The sequence below is a fragment of the Perca fluviatilis genome, chromosome 12 (assembly GCF_010015445.1).
Source record: "Perca fluviatilis chromosome 12, GENO_Pfluv_1.0, whole genome shotgun sequence".
Taxonomy (NCBI): domain Eukaryota; kingdom Metazoa; phylum Chordata; class Actinopteri; order Perciformes; family Percidae; genus Perca; species Perca fluviatilis.
In genome coordinates, this window is record NC_053123.1 from 35,464,002 (window position 1) to 35,486,354 (window position 22,353).

The following is a 22,353-nucleotide window of genomic DNA, read 5'->3' on the forward strand; positions in this document are numbered from 1 at the left end:
TTTCACAGGTTTTACTTTACACCCCCGAGCCTGTATGACACACAGAATCCCCCAAAAACCCAATTTCACCATATGGGACCTTTAATGCTAAAATTATAACAACTAGAGATAAAATCTATCACCTTTTGCCCTCAACTTCTAACAGTTCACCTTTAAACGCAGGGCCGCTAGAAAGAACGACATATACTTAGACTGCTTTTGTCCTATAGACCTTCAACAATTAATGTTAAAGATATCCTCAGCTAAGCCATCTACCTGTCTCTTAGACCCCATCCCAACGAGACTACTCAAAGAAGCGTTACCCGTGGTTAACACTTCATTACTAGATATGATCAATATGTCCTTATTAACAGGTTATGTACCGCAGTCATTTAAAATAGCTGTGATAAAACCTCTTCTGAAAAAACCCACCCTCGATCCTGAGGTCTTAGCAAACTATAGACCTATATCTAACCTTCCCTTTCTATCCAAGATCCTCGAGAAAGTAGTTGCTAATCATTAATGTGATTTTCTACATAGCAATAGTTTATTTGATGACTTCCAATCAGGATTTAGAAAGAATCATAGCACAGAGACGGCACTGGTGAAAATTACTAACGATCTTCTAACTGCTGCAGACAAAGGACTTGTCTCCATTCTTGTTTTACTAGATCTTAGTGCTGCATTTGACTATTGACCATAGCATCCTGCTACAGAGATTGTAATATTTAGTTGGCATTAAAGGAATCGCACTAAGCTGGTTTAAGTCCTATTTCTCTGAGCGATCCCAATTTGTTAACATTAACGATAAACCCTCCAAGCACGCTAAAGTTAGCCATGGTGTTCCTCAAGGCTCAGTGCTTGGACCAATTCTATTTTCCTTATATATGCTTCCTCTAGGTAATATTATTAGGAAACACTCAATACGTCTGCGTAACTTTCACTGTTACGCAGACGACACCCAATTATATCTGTCAATTAAGTCAGACGAAAGTGGTCAGTTAGATAAACTTCAAGCGTGTATTAAAGATATAAAATCCTGGATGACCTACAATTTCCTGATGTTAAACTCAAACAAAACTGAAGTTATTGTGATAGGACCAACGCACCTCCGAACTTCATTATCTAAAGATATAGCTACTCTGGATGGTATTGCCCTGGCATCCAGCACTACTGTCAGAAATTTAGGAGTTATTTTTGATCAGTATATAATAATAATAATAATACATTTAATTTGTAATGCACTTTATATTTAAGCAAATCTCAAAGTGCTACATGATAGTGCTAAAAATTATAAAAACACATGTAGAGCATGGCAAGAAAAGGAAGTAAATAAAAGGCAAAAGGACACAAGTTCACTCAAAAGCTCTCCTAAAAAGGTGGGTTTTAAGGCCACGTTTAAAAGCATCCACAGTCTGTGGGGTCCTCAGGTGGTCAGGAGAGCATTCCACAGTCTGGGAGCAGCTGAGCAGAAAGCCCGGATCTCCCATTGTACAAAGCTTTGTCCTGGGAGGTTTCAAAAAATATGCTGAGGCAGATCGGAGGGGCGTGTTGAGGTCTGTGGGGTGAGGAGTTCCTTGAGGTAGAGGGGGCTTCACCATGAATGCACTGGTGGGTAAGGAGGGAGACCTTGTACTCAACCCTGAGTGAGACAGGAAGCCAATGGAGTGATTTAAGGATGGGTGTGATGTGGTCATATTTGCGCACCCTCAACAGGATCCTAGCAGCACTGTTTTGAATATACTGCAACTTCTGAAGGCTTTTGTCAGGGATCCCGGTGAGGAGTGCATTGCAGTAGTCCAGCCTGGAGGAGACAAAAGCGTGGACAAGCTTTTCCGCGTCTGCAGGAGTGAGTGTGGGACGGAGTTTGGCAATGTTCCTGAGGTGGAAAAAGGAGGTCTTGCAGAGATGTTTGATGTGAGTCTCAAAGGTCAGATGAGAGTGCATTTTAACACCGAGGTTAGTGGCTGATGTTGAAAGTGGAATAGTTTGGCCGGGAGAAGTTGATGCTGGTAATGTCAGAAGATTGAACCTGGTGTGGGGTGCCGACTAGAATGGCTTCAGTCTTGGAGCTGTTTAGCTGCAGAAAGTTTTGTTTCATCCACGCCTTTATCTCCTCCAGGCAGGTGGTCAGAGTGGATGATGGCAGGGCAGCAGAGGCGGTTGGGTTTGTCTTGAGGTAGAGTTGAGTATCATCAGCATAGCAGTGGAATGAAATTCCATGCCGGCGTTATGACGGCCAAGGGGAGCATGTAAAGAATAAACAGGGGGGGGCGCCAGCACTGAGCCTTGAGGGACACCACATGTGACATTGTGTGTCAGGGATTTAGGCGTCTCCCCAAGGCGACATGCTCAGTTCTCCGGTGAGGTAGGATGAGAACCACTCATGGACAGAGTCAGAAACACCGATGGTGGAAATTAGGCGGTGGAGGAGGATGTTGTGGTCCACAGTGTCGAATGCTGCAGTCAAGTCCAGGAGGATAAGAAGAGATGGAGAGCCAGCGTCTGCAGTCATCCGCAGGTCATTTGTGACCCTGACCAGGGCTGTTTCTGTGCTGTGGCCAGGGCGGAAACCAGATTGAAATTTCTCAAACAGGTTGTTTTGTTTTAGATGGTCCTGAAGCTGTGCGGCAAGTCCTTTTTCCAGCACCTTGGAAAGGAATGGAAGGTTGGAGATGGGCCTGTAGTTAGCAAAGACTTCTGGGTCTAGGGTTGGTTTTTTGAGAAATGGCCTGATGACAGCGGTTTTCAGTGTTGATGGAACATGGCCAGCCTGAAGGGAGTGGTTAATGACCTTTGTGATGAGGGGACTTATGGCATGGAGGTTAGATTTTACCAGGGCTGTAGGAAAAGGGTCCAGAGCGCAGGTGGATGGTTTCATCTTTTTGATGATGTCCTCAACCTCTTGCTGTGAGATGACAAAAAAACAGCTGAGAGGTTGGGAAATCCCAGGCTGTGGGTCCGCAGTCGGGACAGGCAGTGTGGAGAAACTGGATAGCAGGGAGCGGATGGTGTTTACTTTTTTTCTGAAGAAAGTAATGAAATTGTTGCACCTCTCTTCTGTGACTTCTGAATGAGAGTGAGTTTGCGGTTTGAGGATGTCATGTATGGTAGAAAAAAGTTGGCTTGGAGTTGCCAGGACTATTGTTGATAATGTTGGAATAGAACTGTGAACGTGCATCTCTCAAGGACCTTGAATAGGACTTCTGATGTTCTCGGTAGGCCTGCCTATGAACAGTGAGTCCCGAGGCCATGAGGCGCCGCTCAAGGACACGCCCAGCTGTTTTCATTTGCCAGAGTTCGTTGGTGTACCAGGGGGCTGTGCGTAAGAAGCTGACAGTTCTAGTTTTGACAGGGGCATGGAGATCTAAGAGACTGCTCAGAGATTGGTTGTAGAAGTCAACCGACTCAGTGACTGAAGAAAAATCAGCAGATGAGAGATGTTGGAGGTCTATGGTCAAGGTGTCCGGGTTGATCTTTTTCAGATCCCTATAGCAGATTTGACGCTTGTCTTTGGTGTGTGGATAAAGGAGTGACAACTCCATTGAGATGGCCTTGTGGTCAGACACACCCAGATCATACGTCGAAAGGTTGCTAATAGGGGTGGAGTTGGAAATGACCAGGTCCAGTGTGTGCCCCCTAGAGTGTGTGGGGACATCAACATGTTGTTGGAGGTTGAGGCAGTCCAGTAGTTGCAGAAACTCAGCTGCAAGGTGGCAGGAGGGGTTGTCTACATGAATAATAATATCTCCAAGTATAATAATGTTGGCAGAGGTGGTGCAAAGTGTTGTGAGAAGGTCGTGTATCTCTGAGATGAAAGCTGAGTTGGGTTTGGGGGGGCGGTAGATAAGGAGCATTGTCATTGGGAAGGGGGGTTTACATTTAAATGCAAGGCATTCAAATGAGGACAGTGTAGGCAGGGGGAGGGGGGACAGTTCCAAGTTCTGTCGGTGGAGGACAGCCAGGCCGCCACCACGACCAGTGCTGCGGGCTCTCTCCAGATAGCTGTAACCGGGGGGACAGGCTTCATTAAGCGCTGAGTAAACCCCTGGCTGGTGCCATGTTTCTGTTAGGCACATGAAGTCTAATTCCTTGTCCATGATGTGGTCTTGTATGAAGGATGCTTTATTTGTGAGGGATTGTGTATTGAAAAGTTCTATTTTGAGTGTTGATGCTGTGGTGAATCTCTGTAGAGGCAGTAGTACACTGGAATCCACTACACGTTTTCTGGCCTGCTTGGTATGGCGAGATCTCGCGGTGTTTCCCATGCTGGTCAGTTGAGCGTGCAGAGATCTCGCGATGTTTCCCGTGTTGCTAGCACCGAGAGCGACAGTGCTCTGATGACGCGGCAGGCGTGCGACAGTGGTCCAGATGGATGGAATGTTTGAAGCAGGCAAGCCAGGCTGATGGTAAACAAACTTTCGACGGGAACTTCTGTGGATGTAACGCGGACGGCGCTGAAGTCCAAGTTCTTTGATGGCTGCAATGCACGTTGGAATGGAGCGGTTGTTGAGAGTTAGCAGCTGTGGGATAGAGTACTTGAGCTTCATGCCGGTCGCCGAAAGTGTTAGCCTGGAGCTAGCCGTTAGCCAAACACAGAGATGGAAGACTGTCAGGCTCAGGGAGAAGATGGTCCATATCATGGCGGTGGGGTGCACAAGGCACGGAGGATTGGCTGGAAGCAGCTGACAGCTAGCTACCAACTGCAGAGATATCTGCTCGAGGCAAAACCGGACCGGGGACAGCTAGTTGGCTGCCCCAGGAGAAAAGTTAAGCCTTGTAGCAGTGCTGGAACGACGGAGAAATCCCGGTGTTCACCACGGGTTCGCTGATGCTTGGAGGAGATGTCAGTAGGTGAGTAAAGCCTTCAATTCCGTATCAGTCCGTGTGAAAGCTCAAGAAAAATACTATTCCGAACGAAAAAACTGGAGAAACGGCGGAGAAGCGGCGAGCAACAGACGCCAGCGTCCTCTCCTTCCAATTTCATATCCTTCAACGCCCACTTAAAACGCCCTTCAACGCCCACTTAAAACAAACCTCAAGAACAGCCTTTTTCCATCTTCGTAACATTGCCAAAATTAGGAATATCCTGTCTCAAAACGATGCTGAAAAACTGATCCATGCATCGTTACTTCTAGACTAGACTACTGCAATTCCTTATTATCAGGTTGCTCAAATAAGTCCCTTAAGACTCTCCAGCTGATCCAGAATGCGGCAGCGCGTGTTCTGACGAGAACTAAGAGAAGAGATCATATTTCTCCTGTATTAGCTTCTCTGCACTGGCTTCCTGTGAAATCTAGGATCGACTTTAAAATCCTCCTCCTGACATACAAAGCTCGAAATGGTCAAGCACCATCATACCTAGAAGAGCTCTTAGTACCTTATTGTCCTAGTAGAGCACTACGCTCCCAGAATGCAGAGCTACTTGTGGTTCCTAGAGTCTCTAAAAGTAGACTGGGGGCCAGAGCTTTCAGCTATCAGGCTCTGCTACTGTGGAACCAGCTCCCAGTCTGGGTTCGAGGGGCAGACACAGTCGCCACATTTAAGAGTAAACTGAAAACTCTTCTCTTTGATAAAGCTTATAGTTAAGGAGTGAGGAGTTGCAGCGTCCGCCTAACCCGGCCCACCTGCTTCTCTTCGTAGTCATCAGTTTTATTTATTATATAATTAATAATATAGCGAGAGTAGAGGGAGGCAGGCCAGTACAGCCCGATCCGGTTGGGGAGAGTTCTAGCCCAACCAGGCACCTCTCTTTAACCTGCCTCTCTTAGTTATGCTATTATAATTCTAGACTGCCGGGGAAGTTCCTTCCTTCCTATGACACACTGAGCTGCTCTCTCATCTCTACTTGTTTACTTTTGTATGCATCCTGTCCCAGAACTGCTTGTTACTAACCTAGCTCTGGGGAGTTTACTCCCCGGAGTCCTTATGTTTCTTCTCTGCAATTCCCGGCCACATCCTGCTGCGTCCTGCTGCGTCCTGCTGCGTCCTGCTGTGTCCTGCTGCGTCCGCCGCATCAACCCATGCTCTGCAGCGCCATGTCAGATCCCGCAACTCCCTGCTGTGATGTTCATATGCACAGAGAAGTCAGGATCCGGTATAGGAGACTGCACTACTCAGTATGACACGATGTGCCCTGCTATGACATGAACTTCCACGATGACCTTCTAAGTCACTGTTCCATAATCTCTAATGTGACTATTATTTACCACTGTTGATCACACCCCCAACCGGCCCCGCCAGACACCGCCTACCAAGAGTCTGGGTCTGCAGAGGTTTCTTCCTAAAAGGGAGTTTTTCCTTGCCACTGTCGCAATAGCCACTGCTAATGCTTGCTCTTGAGGGAATTACTGTAATTGTTGGGGTTTTGAAATTTATAGAGTGTGGTCTAGACCTACTCTATCTGTAAAGTGTCTCAAGATAACTCTGTTATGATTTGATACTATAAATAAAATTGAATTGAAAATTGAATTATTTCATCTGCTTCTGCAGTCGTACTAGCAAACTCTCCCCATTTTCCCAGGAGACTCCCCTTTTTCATTGTCCTCCCCTGGTTTCCTCCCAGGGTCACAACTCGCCTGTTTTTCTCCCAATTTATGACAAATTTCCGTTTCGTCATATCAACCGGTTTCTGGCACTACAGAGTGAGTTTAAGCCCTAATACTCTAAATCACTGCTCATGCACACGCATTCATTCTCCCTCGTGGGGGGAGGGGCTTAGGAGACCGTTTGGGCTTTAGTGGAATGATGGAGATGGACTGAGAAGTTGTCGATGTTCAAATTCTTTGGCTAAATCCTGGATCTTCATAATCCTACCTACAGCACCTTTAAACTTGAGGTAAATTGGCAGAGATGGGGGGAGGCACGCTGTCTCACAATTGACCGAGAAAACAGGCCTTCACCTAAACCAATTAGTGGGAAACGGAGACCTCTAGTGACAGCAAGGGTTGTTGAGAAATGAAATCATCAGCAGCTAAAACTTTCTCATCCCTCCTTTAATCGTACTATGCTATAAGTAAACAGAAATCTCTCATCTAAGTGAAATGTGAGAACACAAATTTAAGAAGTATCTCCTGGGATGTAGGTAAATGTTTACCACTAACTCATCCATCACACACCTCGCAGTGCTGTAGCCTGAGACTGGACTCGAGTCTGGACTCCAGACGTTTTTCTATTGCCTCAGATTTCTCTTGGACTTGGCCATTGGTCTCGCCAAATATTAAAGTTGGTCTTGACCGAGTCCTGCACTACATACTTTTTTCCTAAAGTAACTTTGTCCTTCAAAACAAAACCATTGAATCACACTTGTTCAGAAAACAGGTATTTGTTTTTTACAAAATCCATCTAGAACGGGCATTGACGTTTGATGCCTGGTATACGCCTGGCTGCATCATATGAGGAGGCATCGTTAATTTTCATTTTCATTTCCAGTAATATAATTTTCATTTAGGCCACAGACACACATGTTGCTGAGCACTTTGTAATATGGATTCTTCAGGACAAGTAATAAGTTCAACAATGGGAACATATCCATTATTTCAGTGACATATGTGCTGCTTGTTAATAAAGTTATTACTATGGCCTAATTTGATCCTACAGTGCTTATTGAAAATAATAATGCAAAATGATCCGTCTGCATTGAGGCCACTTCCACCACATCCACACTATGACATCTTTAAAAAGATGCTTCATATTATTAATTCCGTAATAAATAAGTCTTTTAACCCAAACTTCATCAGCAGGAATATCAATTCTAGTGCCCCAGTAGTTACGTCATGACCAGTTTATTAACTGACTCAGTTTGTATCTGTCATCACATACTCATACACATTCATTTTTCATTTGTTATTATATTATTTGTTTAGTTTAGTGTCCAGAAAAGTAATTCTCGATCATATCATCTGAATCCTTAGCTGCTGGTCAACACCTTAAATGCCTAAAAGTTATATTAACAGTCATCTCGTAGGTATAAGAGGATCCTATGTTGACTTCTGCCAATCAAAATACTTTTTCATCATCTCTTCGTGCTTAGCCCCAACCCTAGTTTCTCCCTCTGACCCTAATCAATCCCTCCATTCCTGACCTTAACCCCAGACACGACCTTTCTGGATGACGTCACATCACGTGACACTGTTGTTTTTATTGTTGATGTTTTAAACTAAGCCCTGCTGCTTTAACAGAGTGACCACATTTAAATGAATGAGAGGGCTGTGTTTTTTCACAGACTAAATGCAGCTTCACACCTCAGAAATGTCTATCACTGAGTTAGATTTTGGCAGAAATGGTAAATAGCCTTTAACCCCCCCAGTGGTCATTAAGAGTATCTGGTTCTGTCTCTGACTCTGATCAATGCCCTGCAGCCTTGGAAACCTTAGAGACACGGTAAACACATGTGTCTTTGTCTATCTGGATGATGCAGAGGTCCCTGGGTGGTTTTACTTTCTACAGAAAATTAATCTGCAATTACATATCTGTTGCTACTCCACTCCATCACTCAGGGGCCAAGATCTTTTCGTACTGACAGTTTCATGTGAAACACAATTGCTATTCATGAAATATGTTTTTCTATACTTGATGGGAAAGTGTGGTTGGTCAGGGGCATCTATTTTATTTCTGTTTGTAACTAAATGGACACTAATTACTTGGATGATGCTTTCACCAATATAGTGACATGAATACAAAGCTTTAGTAGCTCTTTTGTTGTGTTGGGATGACATTTTTCCTATCACAAAGAAAAACAAGTTTCCCTGGGAAAATAAATACTCTTTATATGTGTCATACATATGTAAATATGTGATTACTTAAAAAACTGTATATGGTGCTTATGACTCTCTTTAAATGCAGCAGCATCAGAGAGGAAAAATACACAACAAGATAAAGCTGAAGCACAGGCCTTTCATTTGTTGATCATACACAATTTGGACGTTAAGACAGGAAAGCATATCTTCACTTTCTGTATTTGATAATTCACTCACTGAACAGCAGGAACATATTCATTAATTTAATCTTAGACTGAATCTGATCTCAGTCCCTCCACAGTCTCTCTACAGCATGGTGGTCTCACAGGAGCCAGGCTGCAGGATCTGAAGAGTAACTATGAGTTTAACTGCTTTTCTAAACCAGGGGTAAAACAAGGCATAGATCACAGGGTTTAGACAAGAGTTACAATAGAACAAAAAGAGAACATAGGATAAAGATGGAGTATTGACCAAGCTGTCACCTGCAAGAGAGACAGAGTAAAATGGGCAGAAACACATTAGAAACACAACTACCAGAACACCAAGAGTCCTGGCTGCTTTCAGCTCGGATTTCTTTGCCTTTGGAGTCTCTGAAAGCTGGAGTGTGACAGCTGTAATGTGAGAGCGCATGGCACGAGCCTGAGACACAGCCACGGCAAATATTCTCAGATACAGAGCTATGATGAGAATAACTGGAACAATAAAGGACAAAACAACATCTACAGCTGCTAAGACATAGTCAACGAGCAACGCACATTCTCCGTAGCAGGAATTATACCTCCCCGGTTGAGTCAGGTCATCCTTAAGAAAGAGAAAGTTGTAGGAAACAGAATAGAGCCAACACAGACAAACACAGAGTTTAACTCTGTTCACAGTGACTTTAGTGGTGTAATGCAGAGGGTCACAAATAGCCACATAACGGTCAACTGATATGAGCACCATGTCACCTATTGAGGCAGAGGTAATGATCCCTGAAAAGATAGTATACATAGCACAGACAAGGTCACCAAGAAACCAGCAGAAAGTTTGTCGGAGAACTACTAGAGGCATCAGCACGAGGCCCACTAGAAAGTCTGAGACAGCCAGAGAGAGGAGGAGGATGTTGGTGGGTGTGTGGAGCTGCCTGGAGGGAAAGAGAAAAGCACCAATAAACCGACAAGAATGACAGAACAACCCAAACGTGTTATCAAAATAAAAATGCATTTGAGTTTGAATATTTTCCGATCCACCACATCAGAAGTTACCATATGTTTAAGTGTAGACAGTTAAAATGACTTGGTTGAGGTCACGGTGGACAGAAAGCAATGCTTAGTATTGGTAAGAGAGAGGACATGAACAACAGTCTCTGGTATCAAAGTCAGACATTTGGAGCATCATTATTCAGTTCTAGCTCAAAGACAATTCTTCTAAATGTACAGCATCTGTTGACATTTTTAAGTTACATATCCTGTAGAGAGAAGATGAGAAGTTAATATCTGCCTGAAGTGGGAGATAGAGATGATGATGAGCAGGTTGAGAGTCACAGTGATCAGAGAGATGGAGTACAGCATGATGGTAACTGTTTGGGGCCAAGGAGACAAGGGCTTCCTGCAGGAGGTGTTTGGGAACTGTGGAAAGCAGAGCTGGGCTCTGTCCTCAACCTCCATCTGCAGAGATCTGCAGATAGCTGCAGCTCTGGCAGCTCTCTGAACTAACCGGAGTCATGTAACTGATTTATCTCTCTCACATTCTCTTCATTCCCTCCTCCCTCTCAGTCCGTGTTTAACTCTGATGCCCCTCCTTCCTCACTCTGCGCATCCCACCATCATCTTCATCACTTTCTGTGTAACCCTGCCTTCCTCACTCTCTCTATCCAATCTCTCCTTTGTAACTCTCTACCCTTGTTTCCTTTCCTTTGTCCTATTATTGTCCTAGAGATTACGTTTCGACTCACTAAAACAGTAGTATCGCATTGCCAGCTCTATCTCCACATCTCTGTGGAGTAAGGTCTGCCTACACCACAGATGCATTCTGGGATAGTAGAAATAAACGCTTTGGACGTGACGGTGGCTCTGCAAAATACTATCAGGAAGGAACTTGTTTTGGTGAAACATTACCGTCCCATTTACCGAAAACACCACATCCAATATTAAATGAAGTTAAGTGTTCACACAATACAGTACAATGCGCTATTTAAATTAGCTGGACACATGGTTGATCATTATTTGCTCTTACCAGAGTATCGCAGTGTGTACTTTTTCCATAGCTATCCCACCAATCGGCCCAGAGGTCCATGTTTACCCGCCGGCAAAAGTCTGCTTGATGACTCGTGTCAACTGGTTAAAAATCACCAAAGTTCCCTCTCTACCGTTTTTCTTAGTGCAGCCCAATGGAAACCATACACGATGGTGGCACAGCTGCGTCATTCTCCCCAGTCTACGCCTTCTTCTGCAAATATGGTCACTTCTGGCTACAGAATATCAAGATGTTTTTTTGCCAAAATGCAAAGTCCAGGTTTCATTACGTCAGTCCACAAACCAACAGGTGATGCCACTGATGCTACGTCCATTATATTTACATTCTATGGTTGGTGTCCGAGCCACCGAGGGCCAGCCAATCAGCGTCCTGTGTGGAGCTACTGGCAGCTATGGGTACGGTTCAGGTGTGTGTGCTTATACAACAATGGAGGCTCCTAAAGAGGTTAGCTTAGATGCTGCCATAGCATCAGTCAGTGTTGTGACCATGTCATCCTTGCTCAAGCCCTAAATAAGTCTTAAGTAATTTGGTCCAAGTCTCAAACGAGTCTCGAGTTTGTTTTTTGTTTTTTGGGGGGGGGGCAAGTCAGGTCAAGTCACAGGTTATGTCACATTAAACCGAGTCCTTAGTTAAGGCAAGTCAAATCCTAAATCAAGTCACGTTTTTTACACTAACATGTGAAGCACCCAATTCAGTTCTGATATTTGCATATTGGGCTAACATTAGATAGCATATTTTAGTTTTAAGTGAACAGATTATGTTGGGCTAATGTTAGCTAACATCTGAACTTGTGACAGGCACTTACTGATCAGAATGAGTCTTTAAAGCGCCCATATTATGCTCATTTTCAGGTTCATAACTGTATTTTAAGGTTGTACCAGAATAGCTTTACATGGTTTAATTTTCAAAAAACACCACAGATGCATTTTGGGATAGCAGAAAAAAATGCTCTGCAAAATACAATCTGCGCCCGGGGATCGTGTCCCGCGAGTGGCAGCCCGTCCCGTTGTTGTGGCTGGCGTGTGGCGCTTCATTTCCCCATTGTTGCGTCCCCCAGAGCAGGTTAAAAAATTGTGACGTGTACATGAAATAAATGTCAAAATCCTGACCTGTACACGAATCAGTAAATCAAAATAACGTGACTATTTCATGAACTGGCGTGAGACCGGGTTGGCTGAGTGATACCGTGCGCTGGCAGCTATGGGTAAGGATCAGGTGTGTGTGCTGGGTGTTTAAAACAACAATGGAGGCTCCTAAAGAGGTTAGCTTAGATGCTGCAATAGCGTCAGTCAGTGTTGTGACCATGTCCTCTTTGCTCAAGTCCTAAATAAGTCTTAAAGGAATATGTTTTTGAAATTGGGGTTATTCACCGTCTCCCCTAGATGTATTTATTCCTTGTATGTGTAAAAAACATACTTGTCAATAAAGCTTTTCTTATTCTGATTCTGATTCTGATTTATGTGGTCAAACACATTTTTGTTTCAGTGCATGCATTGTCTTAGTCCGGCAGCACCACTGCTAGCTTAGCTTAGCGTAGTGAATGGAATCCTTTGTTGCCACAGCTCCTCTTCTGAAAACTCTGGTTCGTAGAGGTATGGTTCTGGGTCTTGACTGTCTGAGAAGTCATCCTCTTGGTCTCTTCGTCACAAAATCTGCCATGTTCATCGCCATTCTCTATGTCTACTGCATTAAAAATAGACAGCTAATATTCACGTCGGTATGTTGACGGAAGTTGGAGGTTTTCAGGTGCTGCGTGATATCGCTGCGCCCAAATAGCGGTGCTTCACCCCAAAATAGTCCCAAGTCAATATCTGCTTAGGCAATCGCCTAGTCTTATTCTGCATAGCTATTTGTACTCGTTGTGAATACGAAGGCCACAAGAAGTAATTAGGTTGTTTTGTTGTTGACTTACTTTTTACTCACGACATGCTATCTGGCAACAAAGGATTCCATTCACTACGCTAAGCTTTTTTTTTGGGGGGGGGGGGCAAGTCAGGTCAAGTCACAGGTTATGTCACATTAAATCGAGTCCTTATTTAAGGCAAGTCAAATCCTAAATACAGTCACTTTTTTACGCTAACATGTTAAGCAGCCAATTCAGTTCTGATATTTGCATATTGGGCTAACATTAGATAGCATATGTGAGTTGTAAGTGAACAGATTATGTTGGTCTAATGTTAGCTAATATCAGACCTCGTGACAGGCACTTCCCGATCAGAATGAGTCTTTAAATGACTAAAATGTTTAAGGTTATAGTCTGGCGGTCCGAGATTTTTGATAAGCAGTTCTTGCTTTCAGCAGTTTGCTTTTTTACTTCTTTCGTGAAACTTTTAAATCCAAAGTCATTACTCATGCCCTGAGGCAACCATTGTGGTGGTCTGACTAATGAGGCTTTTTTAGGGGTCTGGATTGGACATCGCTAGTACCGGTAGATATCCCGGTGGGCCGGGCTATTTGTGTGGGCTGCATGTGGTGCATGCCGGTCAAAACTTAATTTTTTTCCATTTTATTTTTTATTAGCCCATAGAGACAAGAGATATTATATGATTGGCCCACTTGTTTGTCTTTCACGTGAGCACTGGCCAGTCCCATCCTTGGTCTTTTGGCTGACCGGCCCACAGAGAGAAGACAGATCACGATTGGCCTTCTGATTTGTCTGTCATCTGAATACTGGCAAATCACATCCTTCTACGGCCCACTTCCATCCTTCCATAGAGACAGTGCATGTAAGTCCCGCCCCCACCGGCGGGGAAAACCAGTCCACCTAGTGCCTGTAGCTAGCTAAAAACACGAAATTTAAGCATGTCTCAAAGGTCCAGGGCAGATTTTTTAACCCAGTACAGCCCTCCCACTAAACATTAGACGTCTGATGGACGTGCAGATCATGTCTAAATTGCGTCCGTCGGTCCAGACCAATTCTTGACGTCTACACGACGTGCAAACTAGGTCTGCTTTTTGAACGTCTAACAATGACCCCATTTGGACGTCAATATGCAGTTCAACATTTGAACGTCAGACTAGGTAACTTTTTTGGACGTCATGTGGACATCTTAAACATGTGTGGGAAATTGACATTTATTAATGTAATATTGTTAATTTATGACAAATATCAACATTGTTGTCAACAACATGATTAATGAATATGAATATGATGATTTGTGATTAAACATTATTTGTTATACATTATTTATTTATTGAGTACATTATATTTTGTTATTTTACATATTCCTGTTTTCCCTCTACTGGTTTATTTTATTTTAAATAATTAATTAATAAATGTATTTATTTATTTGGAAATGCAATTTAAATAATTAACATATAAATAACACCACTCTGGCTGAGGCAGCACGTTATCATGACCCAAGCATTAAACGCCAATCTGATTGGCCGAGGCAACACACCAAGCATTTGGCGCCTGTTTGGGGCGATTCAGCGTGTTTCATGGCATAGATATATACGGTTTCATGGAAGCAAGCTTTTAAGCTGTAGGAAAATAAACTGAAACCGTATGCCACCTTCTGAAATGGTACTACAGTTATGCACAGAGCTAAGAAGCATTAAAAAAGATGTCTGAAATTAGTTTGAATAAGACTTCCACAATGACCACAGTTGGACTGCAATTAACCCTTATACAGCGGTCCTTTCGACGTCAATAATGGATGTTCGGTAGACGTCGAAAAAAATTGGACGTGCAAAAACGACGTAGACAACACGTCGTTTGGACGTGTCTTTGCGCAGTGGGCTGCAGGTTGCCATGGCAAGGCCTTTGAATGACAGCCACTCATCCAATTATGACCATCACTTAACTGGTTGCTTTTTGAGTCATCCAATCATGATTCACAGTTTGCGCTGCTGCCGTTGCATGGCATACTTAGACAGAAATGTGACAACATTAAATTATATTATTTAATATGCTATTTAACAGCTAACGTCTAAACTTATGAATACATGAAAGTCATCCGAGTCATCGTGACTCAATTGAAGTCAAATCTCGAGTCATTGACTTACAAATCCAAGTCGAGTCTCAAGTCATTATTTTTTGTCAAGTCAAGTTGTAAGTCATTAAAACGATGACACAAGTCGACTGGACTCCAAGTCCCCCTGGCCTTTTCCAAACAGTGTCCACTGACGGCTTCTCAGATGGTTTTGTGTCACAAACCACCTGACGCATCAATTTAATACTAAGTCGCACTTTGTTGGCAAATCAAATTGTTGTGCATGTGCACATTCCTGATGAACTACACTGTAAAGTTAATGTGATTGTTTATACTTTTAATATGGCAATTCTTGAGGCAATTGATTGATGCTGTGATAACTTTAAAGTGAGGTATACCTTCATTTTATAATGTTATAAGCTGCTGGGAAGTGTTTAGGTGTCTAATAAGTCCTGTCTGTGAAACTTCACAGATCCTGTTACATAACCTCACTGTCAGCTAAAGTGACACGTCCACACAGATGCAGCCCTAGGTGTAGGACTGTGCTTGCCATACATAGCAGTTTCTCTTCAAAACTGCTACGGTGTTAACACCTCAACAGCAGCTACTGCAGGCTCCTTTATCTAAACTAATCAATTTCCAACTTCAGGGGGAAATTATTTGCAAGCTCTGCTCCAGAACCTGTCTATCCTGAACCTGTTCCAGCTTAGGCTAAATCTTCTAACCTTTGCTCCAAGACCTCCAGTGCTTCCATGGGCCCTCTAGCACCTCTCCAGAGTCAAGCAGGTTACCAGCTAGCCCTCTGCTTGATACCCTGCCGACTTGTAACTATTCCGATTTTTGGCCTGCCAGCATAGCCGAACAGTCAGCGAGCCTCGGGCCTTCCCACCTCCCATCTATCCTCTCCATTACAGTCTGATTGAATTTGGCTGGCGCTGTCTTGTTGTTAAACACTAAAAAATATGTTCAAAAAATGATCACCACCCACCCTGCAGGACCAAAAGATGCAGAAGTAGAACCAGTAGGATAATAAAGGGTCCAACAAGTCTGCCAAACAATATGACTATATAGTTTTTTATTCGTACCCTCTAATACTACCCATAGGAGCATTATATGAATTAACACCCTATCGTTGGCAAGAAAATACACCCCACTACTTTTGTTTTTAAACAGGACACGGTCCCCAGTCTCCTGGATGAAAGTCCTGTGCTTGTTTCACCCATCCACCCCCCCAACCTGCTTTCTTACACGGAATTTGGCGCACTTATACTTTGTGTCCTTATTTAATGCTTTGCTCATATGGCCTCTTCCGTACATCCTGGTGTACTCCAGCAGCACTACAACCCTCTTTACCTGCTAAATCCTCCACTTTATTCACCAGCTGGTCTCTAACTGTCTATTTGCTGCAGAGCTACACCAAACTCTTTGGTACAGTGGGTTTTAGAGTCCTGAAATGGACCCTGATGAGAGGTGAACGTCTGACATCGTAAGGCATATTGGTGCTGGAAGAGCGTGGTCCCCCCCCGAAGTGCTTTGAGTGTATGATTAAGCGCTATATAAATGTATGGTGGTATTATTATTATTATTATTATTATTATTATTATTAAAGCTGTGGGAGTGAACAAAAGCAGTAAATCTTTGGGCCTTAAAACCAAAACACCAGTGAGTTAACACTCTGAAGATGAGAGGAGCTGCAGAGTCGGGAGATAATTCTGTGGATTTGTGTCTGGCAGCAACCCCTCTCACATTACACATGCTATATGAATCCCTTTTTACTTAAAAAAAAAAAAAAGTTGATCAACTTAGTTAATTGTCAGACCCAGTATCAACTGAAAAAAACAGTCCTGTTCAGTAATGATGACATCACATGTTGATGGGTTCATGCTGATGCTTGTTTGTCTTCACACCTCTGCTGACAGTGACACCTCATTGGTCGAGATGTCATCACCTGACTAACCCATGCAGGTGTGAACAAACTTCCTGTCCAGAGGGGTTCAGCACACCGCCTTTAGGAGCCACTAATGGGCTGCAAAACATTGTTCATAGAGAGGGCAGATTAAATCTCACGGGACCTGTTGGGAACTGTTTGCGTGTCTGATGAAGCCCACTATACACAACAAAGTAAATGGTCATTTAGCCCATCAAACACTGATCTATTGGGAGATGAGTTTTGACATTTCAGTTTTAGCTCTGCTCATTAAGACACAATACTGTAGCATACACAGAAACTTTGCCTCATTAACTTGCTGAAGACTACTTTGTTTTAATGCAGTTGCTCTTTTTAATACCATATGGTAGTAAGCAGTGCCTGAAGTTAACTTTTTTGGCCACCAGCCACAAAGGGTTTTTAACCGCCATTTTTTTGCCTAATTAAGGTGAAACAGAGGAAAAGCATGAGTATCATTCTTGAACTTGTCAAGAATACACATTTAAATGTTGTCAAGTTATTAAGGATTATGCACAATCAAGTTATATACATCATTTTTTTCAGGAGAACCTGGGCTGTCAGGATATGCATTCTGCAGGGATGCCACATAAATGTGTAAATTGTTATATGAGTATAGAGACAGAAATGTATTGAAATCACACAAAGAACAATAATGACTTCCTTTTGGCTTTAAAACGTGTTCTTCTAGGTGTTGGCAATCAGGGCAAACAAGAATAAACTCTGTGTCTAACAAAAATATTTAACTATTTAGGTTTTTTACAGAAAATTCCATGCACTTTTATCCAAAAATGTTAGTTGTGTCACAACCCGGTCTCACTCAAAAGCGTACAAATAACACGGGTTTACACCCGTGCAATGTGTACGCCAAAGTGAAATTCTTCGTGCATTACATACGCGGAGCGCTCCAATTGAAGTAAGGGAGACCGGTGCGTTTTATATGCACGCAACTCGCGTCACCACGTTGTGTGTTATCGCGAGAACAGCATCACACACAAAAACATAAATATGGTTGGGTTTAGAAAAATAATGCAGGGAAAGGCTTTAGTAACACAAGAAAGTCACAAAAACACACTAATAAACGGTTGGGTTTAGGGAAGAAACATTGGGGAAGGCTTAACAAAAAAACACAACAAAGTCGCAAAAACGCGCCACATAAACACGCTAATAAACGGCCTAACAACAAAAAAAAACACATGCTGAAAATTGCCAAACACGGGACGCAAACCCAGGTCTCCTGGGTGAAAGTCCTGTGTTTTACCCATCCACCACCCTAACCAACCACCTTACGCGGTCCCACGTGCCTTTATACTATAAACGCAGTGGTTTCCATTACTGTAATTGGAGCGCTCCGCTCCAATTACTTTAGCGTACACATTGCACGTATTTCACAGGTGTAAACCCGTGTTATTTGTACGCTTCTCAGTGAGAGTGGGCTGTGTGTCGGCTCCAGCGCCCAGTTTTTCCAAAGTAATCCAGTTGGATTTCGGATCACGGATTGGATCAAATCTTGGAAATGGGTTTTTCAAAAGGAAAAGAGGGATTCTGAATTAAAATCAGATAACGTAATCAGATCTTACATTTGATCTGGATCAAACATGGCCTTTGGGTTTTTCAAAACTTTGAACTCGGTTTGGGATCTATTTGATCCAAAAAAACAGGATTATCCTGATCCCATCAGAAGGGTGGATTCAGTTGTGATTTTTCAAGTGTTTTTTTGTTTTAATCGAATGATCACAAAAATCAACTTTTACTGATGATACATACATTTATTCATATTTGAAGTATATGTGAAGCATGTCACATCTAATGAGATATGGTAACCCAAAAAAAGGAATGTAAATGCAAATAAAAATGCATACAAGGAATATAAAAGATATGTTAAACACATTTAAAGTAGTAACTTGGAATGTAAATGGACTACAGTAGGGTTCGAAAAAACACAGTTATTTATCACTTGGAAAAAATGTCCGCTGACAGTTTTTCTCCAAGAACTCCATTTTGGAGAGGAGTTGGGATACTGATTAATAAGAGAATACCTTTTAAACTAGTGTCACAGTATTCAGATCCGTATGGTCGATATCTTATAATCAAATGTGAACTATTTGGGGAACTTTATACGCTTTTGAGCATTTATAGGCCTCCGGCTTCAAATATGTCCTTTTTAAAAGATATTCAAACAAGACTGGATAGTTTACAAACAGGTCTGATAATTCTGGGAGGAGACCGAAATAGTATCTTTAGTGTTGGTGACAGCACAACAAAAACTAGGAAGGTCAATGTTCCAAAACATTTACAGAAATTTCTTTCTGTCAATGATCTTCAAGATATATGGAGGACCTTACATCCAAACTCAAAAGATTACACTTATTATTCAAATCCTCAAAATAGTTATAGCAGATTGGATTATCTTTTTGTGTCTCAAGGGGGAATTAAAAATTGTATACTATGTGAAATTGACAATATTATGATATCTGATCATGCTTCAGTTATCTGCACCATGACTCCGAGGGAAAACACCCTACAACATAGAATTTGGAAAATGAATAGGAAATATTTAATGGATATGGAATTTGTTGCTTACGTAAAAGAACAAATTAATATTTTCATTTTAACTAATGTGCAGCAACCTCATCCTCAAGATAAGCCAAATATTTGTATTATATGGGACTCCTTTAAAGCATATATAAGGGGAGTAATGATAGCCTTTGCATCAAAAAGGAAAGCTAGTCTTGAGCGGAACATGGCTAAAATAAAACAGTGTGGAGTTCAATAAGTGAGGAGACAAGAGACGGAGATGCGTTGAGTCAGCTTTACTCTCCACTTCGATAAGTAGCTATATGTATATAACACTGTACAGCGAGTGAGAACAACAGCGGCAACACCACGTTAAACCGGAACACACATATCAAAAACCGTCTCTCCCTTAAAGGTACAGTACCTTGGTGAATGTCTCTTACTTTCTATATAAGTATAGTCCCTTATGTCTTACTTGTGGGTCACCACAACAGGACATTAAGTTAATGGAAACACAACTTAAAAATGGAGACCAAACAATTAAAAGTAAATAGCAAGAAAAGTGTTTTGGACACTCGGGTGAAGAGAGGGGCAGACCTGTCAACCGATCACCATCTGGTGGTGAGTTGGGTCAGGGGGTGGGGGAAGACTCTGGACAGACCTGGTAAGCCCAAACGTGTAGTGCGGGTAAATTGGGAACGTCTGGAGGAGGCCCCTGTCCAACAGACTTTCAACTCGCACCTCCGGCGGAGCTTTTCGTGCATCCCTGTGGAGGCTGGGGGCATTGAACCCGAGTGGACAATGTTCAAAGTTTCCATTGCTGAAGCTGCGGCGAGGAGCTGTGGTCTTAGGGTCTTAGGTGCCTCAAAGGGCGGTAACCCATGAACACCGTGGTGGACACCGGTGGTCAGGGAAGCCGTCCGACTGAAGAAGGAGTCTTTCTGGGATATGTTATCCCAGAGGACTCCGGAGGCAGTTGCAGGGTACCGAAGGGCCCGAAGGGCTGCAGCCTCTGCCGTGAAAGAGGCAAAGCAGCGGGTGTGGGAGAAGTTTGGAGAAGACATGGAGAAGGACTTTCGGTCGGCACCAAAGTGCTTCTGGAAAACTGATCGCCACCTCAGGAGGGGGAAGCGGGGAACCAATCAAGCTGTGTACAGTAAGGATGGGACACTATTGACCTCAACTGAGGAAGTAATAGGGCGGTGGAAGGAGCACTTTGAGGAACTCCTGAATCCGACTAATACGCCCTCTATGTTAGAGGCAGAGCTGGAGGATGATGGGGGATCATTGTCAATTTCCCAGGCGGAAGTCACTGATGTAGTCAAACAACTACACAGTGGCAAATCTCCTGGGATTGATGAGATCCGTCAAAAAAGGCTCAAGGCTCTGGGTGTGGAGGGGCTGTCCTGGTTGACACGCCTCTTCAACATTGCATGGAAGTCTGGGACAGTGCTAAAGGAGTGGCAGACCGGGGTGGTGGTTCCCCTTTTTAAAAAGGGGGACCAGAGGGTGTGTGCCAATTACAGGGGTATCACACTTCTCAGCCTCCCTGGTAAAGTCTACTCCAAGGTGCTGAAAAGGAGGGTTCGGCCGATAGTCGAACCTCGGGTTGAAGAGGAACAATGCAAAAACGGATCAGCTCTTCACTCTCGCAAGGATCCTGGAGGGAGCCTGGGAGTATGCCCAACCAGTCTACATGTGTTTTGTGGATCTGGAAAAGGCGTATGACTCATGGTTCTCAGCAGGAAACTGATGGAGTGCCTACTCCAGGTAGGGAATGAGTCCTTACCCCAAGTGAAGGAGTTCAAGTACCTTGGGGTTTTGTTCGCGAGTGAGGGGACAATGGAGCGGGAGATTGGTCGGAGAATCGGTGCAGCAGGTGCGGTATTACATTCAATTAATCGCACCGTTGTGACGAAAAGAGAGCTGAGCCAGAAGGCAAAGCTCTCAATCTACCGGTCAGTTTTCGTTCCTACCCTCACCTATGGTCATTAAGGCTGGGTCATGACCAAAAGAACGAGATCCAGGGTACAAGCAGCCGAAATGGGTTTCCTCAGGAGGGTGGCTGGTGTCTCCCTTAGAGATAGGGTGAGAAGCTCAGTCATCCGTGAGGAGCTCGGAGTAGAGCAGCTGCTCCATTGCATCAAAAGGAGCCAGTTGAGGTGGTTCGGGCATCTGGTAAGGATGCCCCCTGGGCGCCTCCCTAGGGAGGTGTTCCAGGCACGTCCAGCTGGGAGGAGGCCTCGGGGAAGACCCAGGACTAGGTGGAGGGATAATATCTCCAACCTGGCCTGAGAACGCCTCGGGATCCCCCAGTCAGAGCTGGTTGATGTGGCTCGGGAAAGGGAAGTTTGGGGTCCCCTGCTGGAGCTGCTCCCCCCACGACCTGACACTGTATAACCGGACGAAGATGGATGGATGGATGGAGATGGATGGATAAATATACAAATCATAATTCTAAGAATTAATTAATTATTTAAGTGTAAGATCAACAGATAAGTCTTGAGACCCCTCTTGAAGGATCCAAAACAATCACATGAACGCTGAACACTAGGCAACTCATATCATAGAATGCACGCATATTTTAAGAGGACTGTCTGCAGGGAATGTGTCTGACCAATCACGGTGGGTGTGGGCTGCCTAGGCCAAAAAATGTTGTCCCAGTCCAGCCCTGTAGCGAAGTAGCTAGTGTGTCCCTCTACCGCCTTCTTGAGGCTAGATAGCTTTTGTGCAGCTAACACATAGCTTAGCTTCAATGAGCTAATGGCTAATCTGGACGTGACCGAGCAACCCGGGTTGCGTCACCCCCCTTCTCCTCGCACTCTACCACTCGCTCTCACACACACACAACACACACACACACATACACAAAGGCCCTCATTTATCAACCTAACGTAGAAACCAGCGCAGATATGAGCGCAGAAATCGTCTTACGACAGGTTTCACGTGTGATTCATGAAACGTTCGTATCACACCAATCAGAGCGTAAGAATGGTTGTACATT

The 22,353-nt window shown here is 43.6% G+C and overlaps 1 protein-coding gene and 1 pseudogene across 1 annotated transcript; one reads left to right on the forward strand and one right to left on the reverse strand.

Annotated features, from left to right (window-relative positions):
- Window positions 1-863: 863 nt before the first annotated feature.
- LOC120569353 lies at window positions 864-5,568 on the forward strand (annotated as a pseudogene).
- Window positions 5,569-9,023: 3,455 nt separating this feature from the next.
- LOC120569478 (trace amine-associated receptor 13c-like) lies at window positions 9,024-10,363 on the reverse strand. The gene is made up of 2 exons (XM_039817337.1): window positions 10,197-10,363; window positions 9,024-9,840 (listed from the first exon to the last, which is right to left on the reverse strand). The coding sequence occupies exons 1-2, from the start codon at window positions 10,361-10,363 to the stop codon at window positions 9,024-9,026; spliced, it is 984 nt and encodes a 327-aa protein (XP_039673271.1).
- Between the last annotated feature and the right edge of the window lie 11,990 nt (window positions 10,364-22,353).

Coding starts and splice junctions, on each gene's coding strand:
- LOC120569478 (XM_039817337.1), bottom strand. CDS start 10,363: ATGGAGGTTGAGGACAGAGCCCAGCTCTGCTTTCCACAGTTCCCAAAC. Junction 9,841..10,196: donor ATCTCTATCTCCCACTTCAG/GCAGATATTAAC, acceptor CTTTCCCTCCAG/GCAGCTCCACACACCCACCA.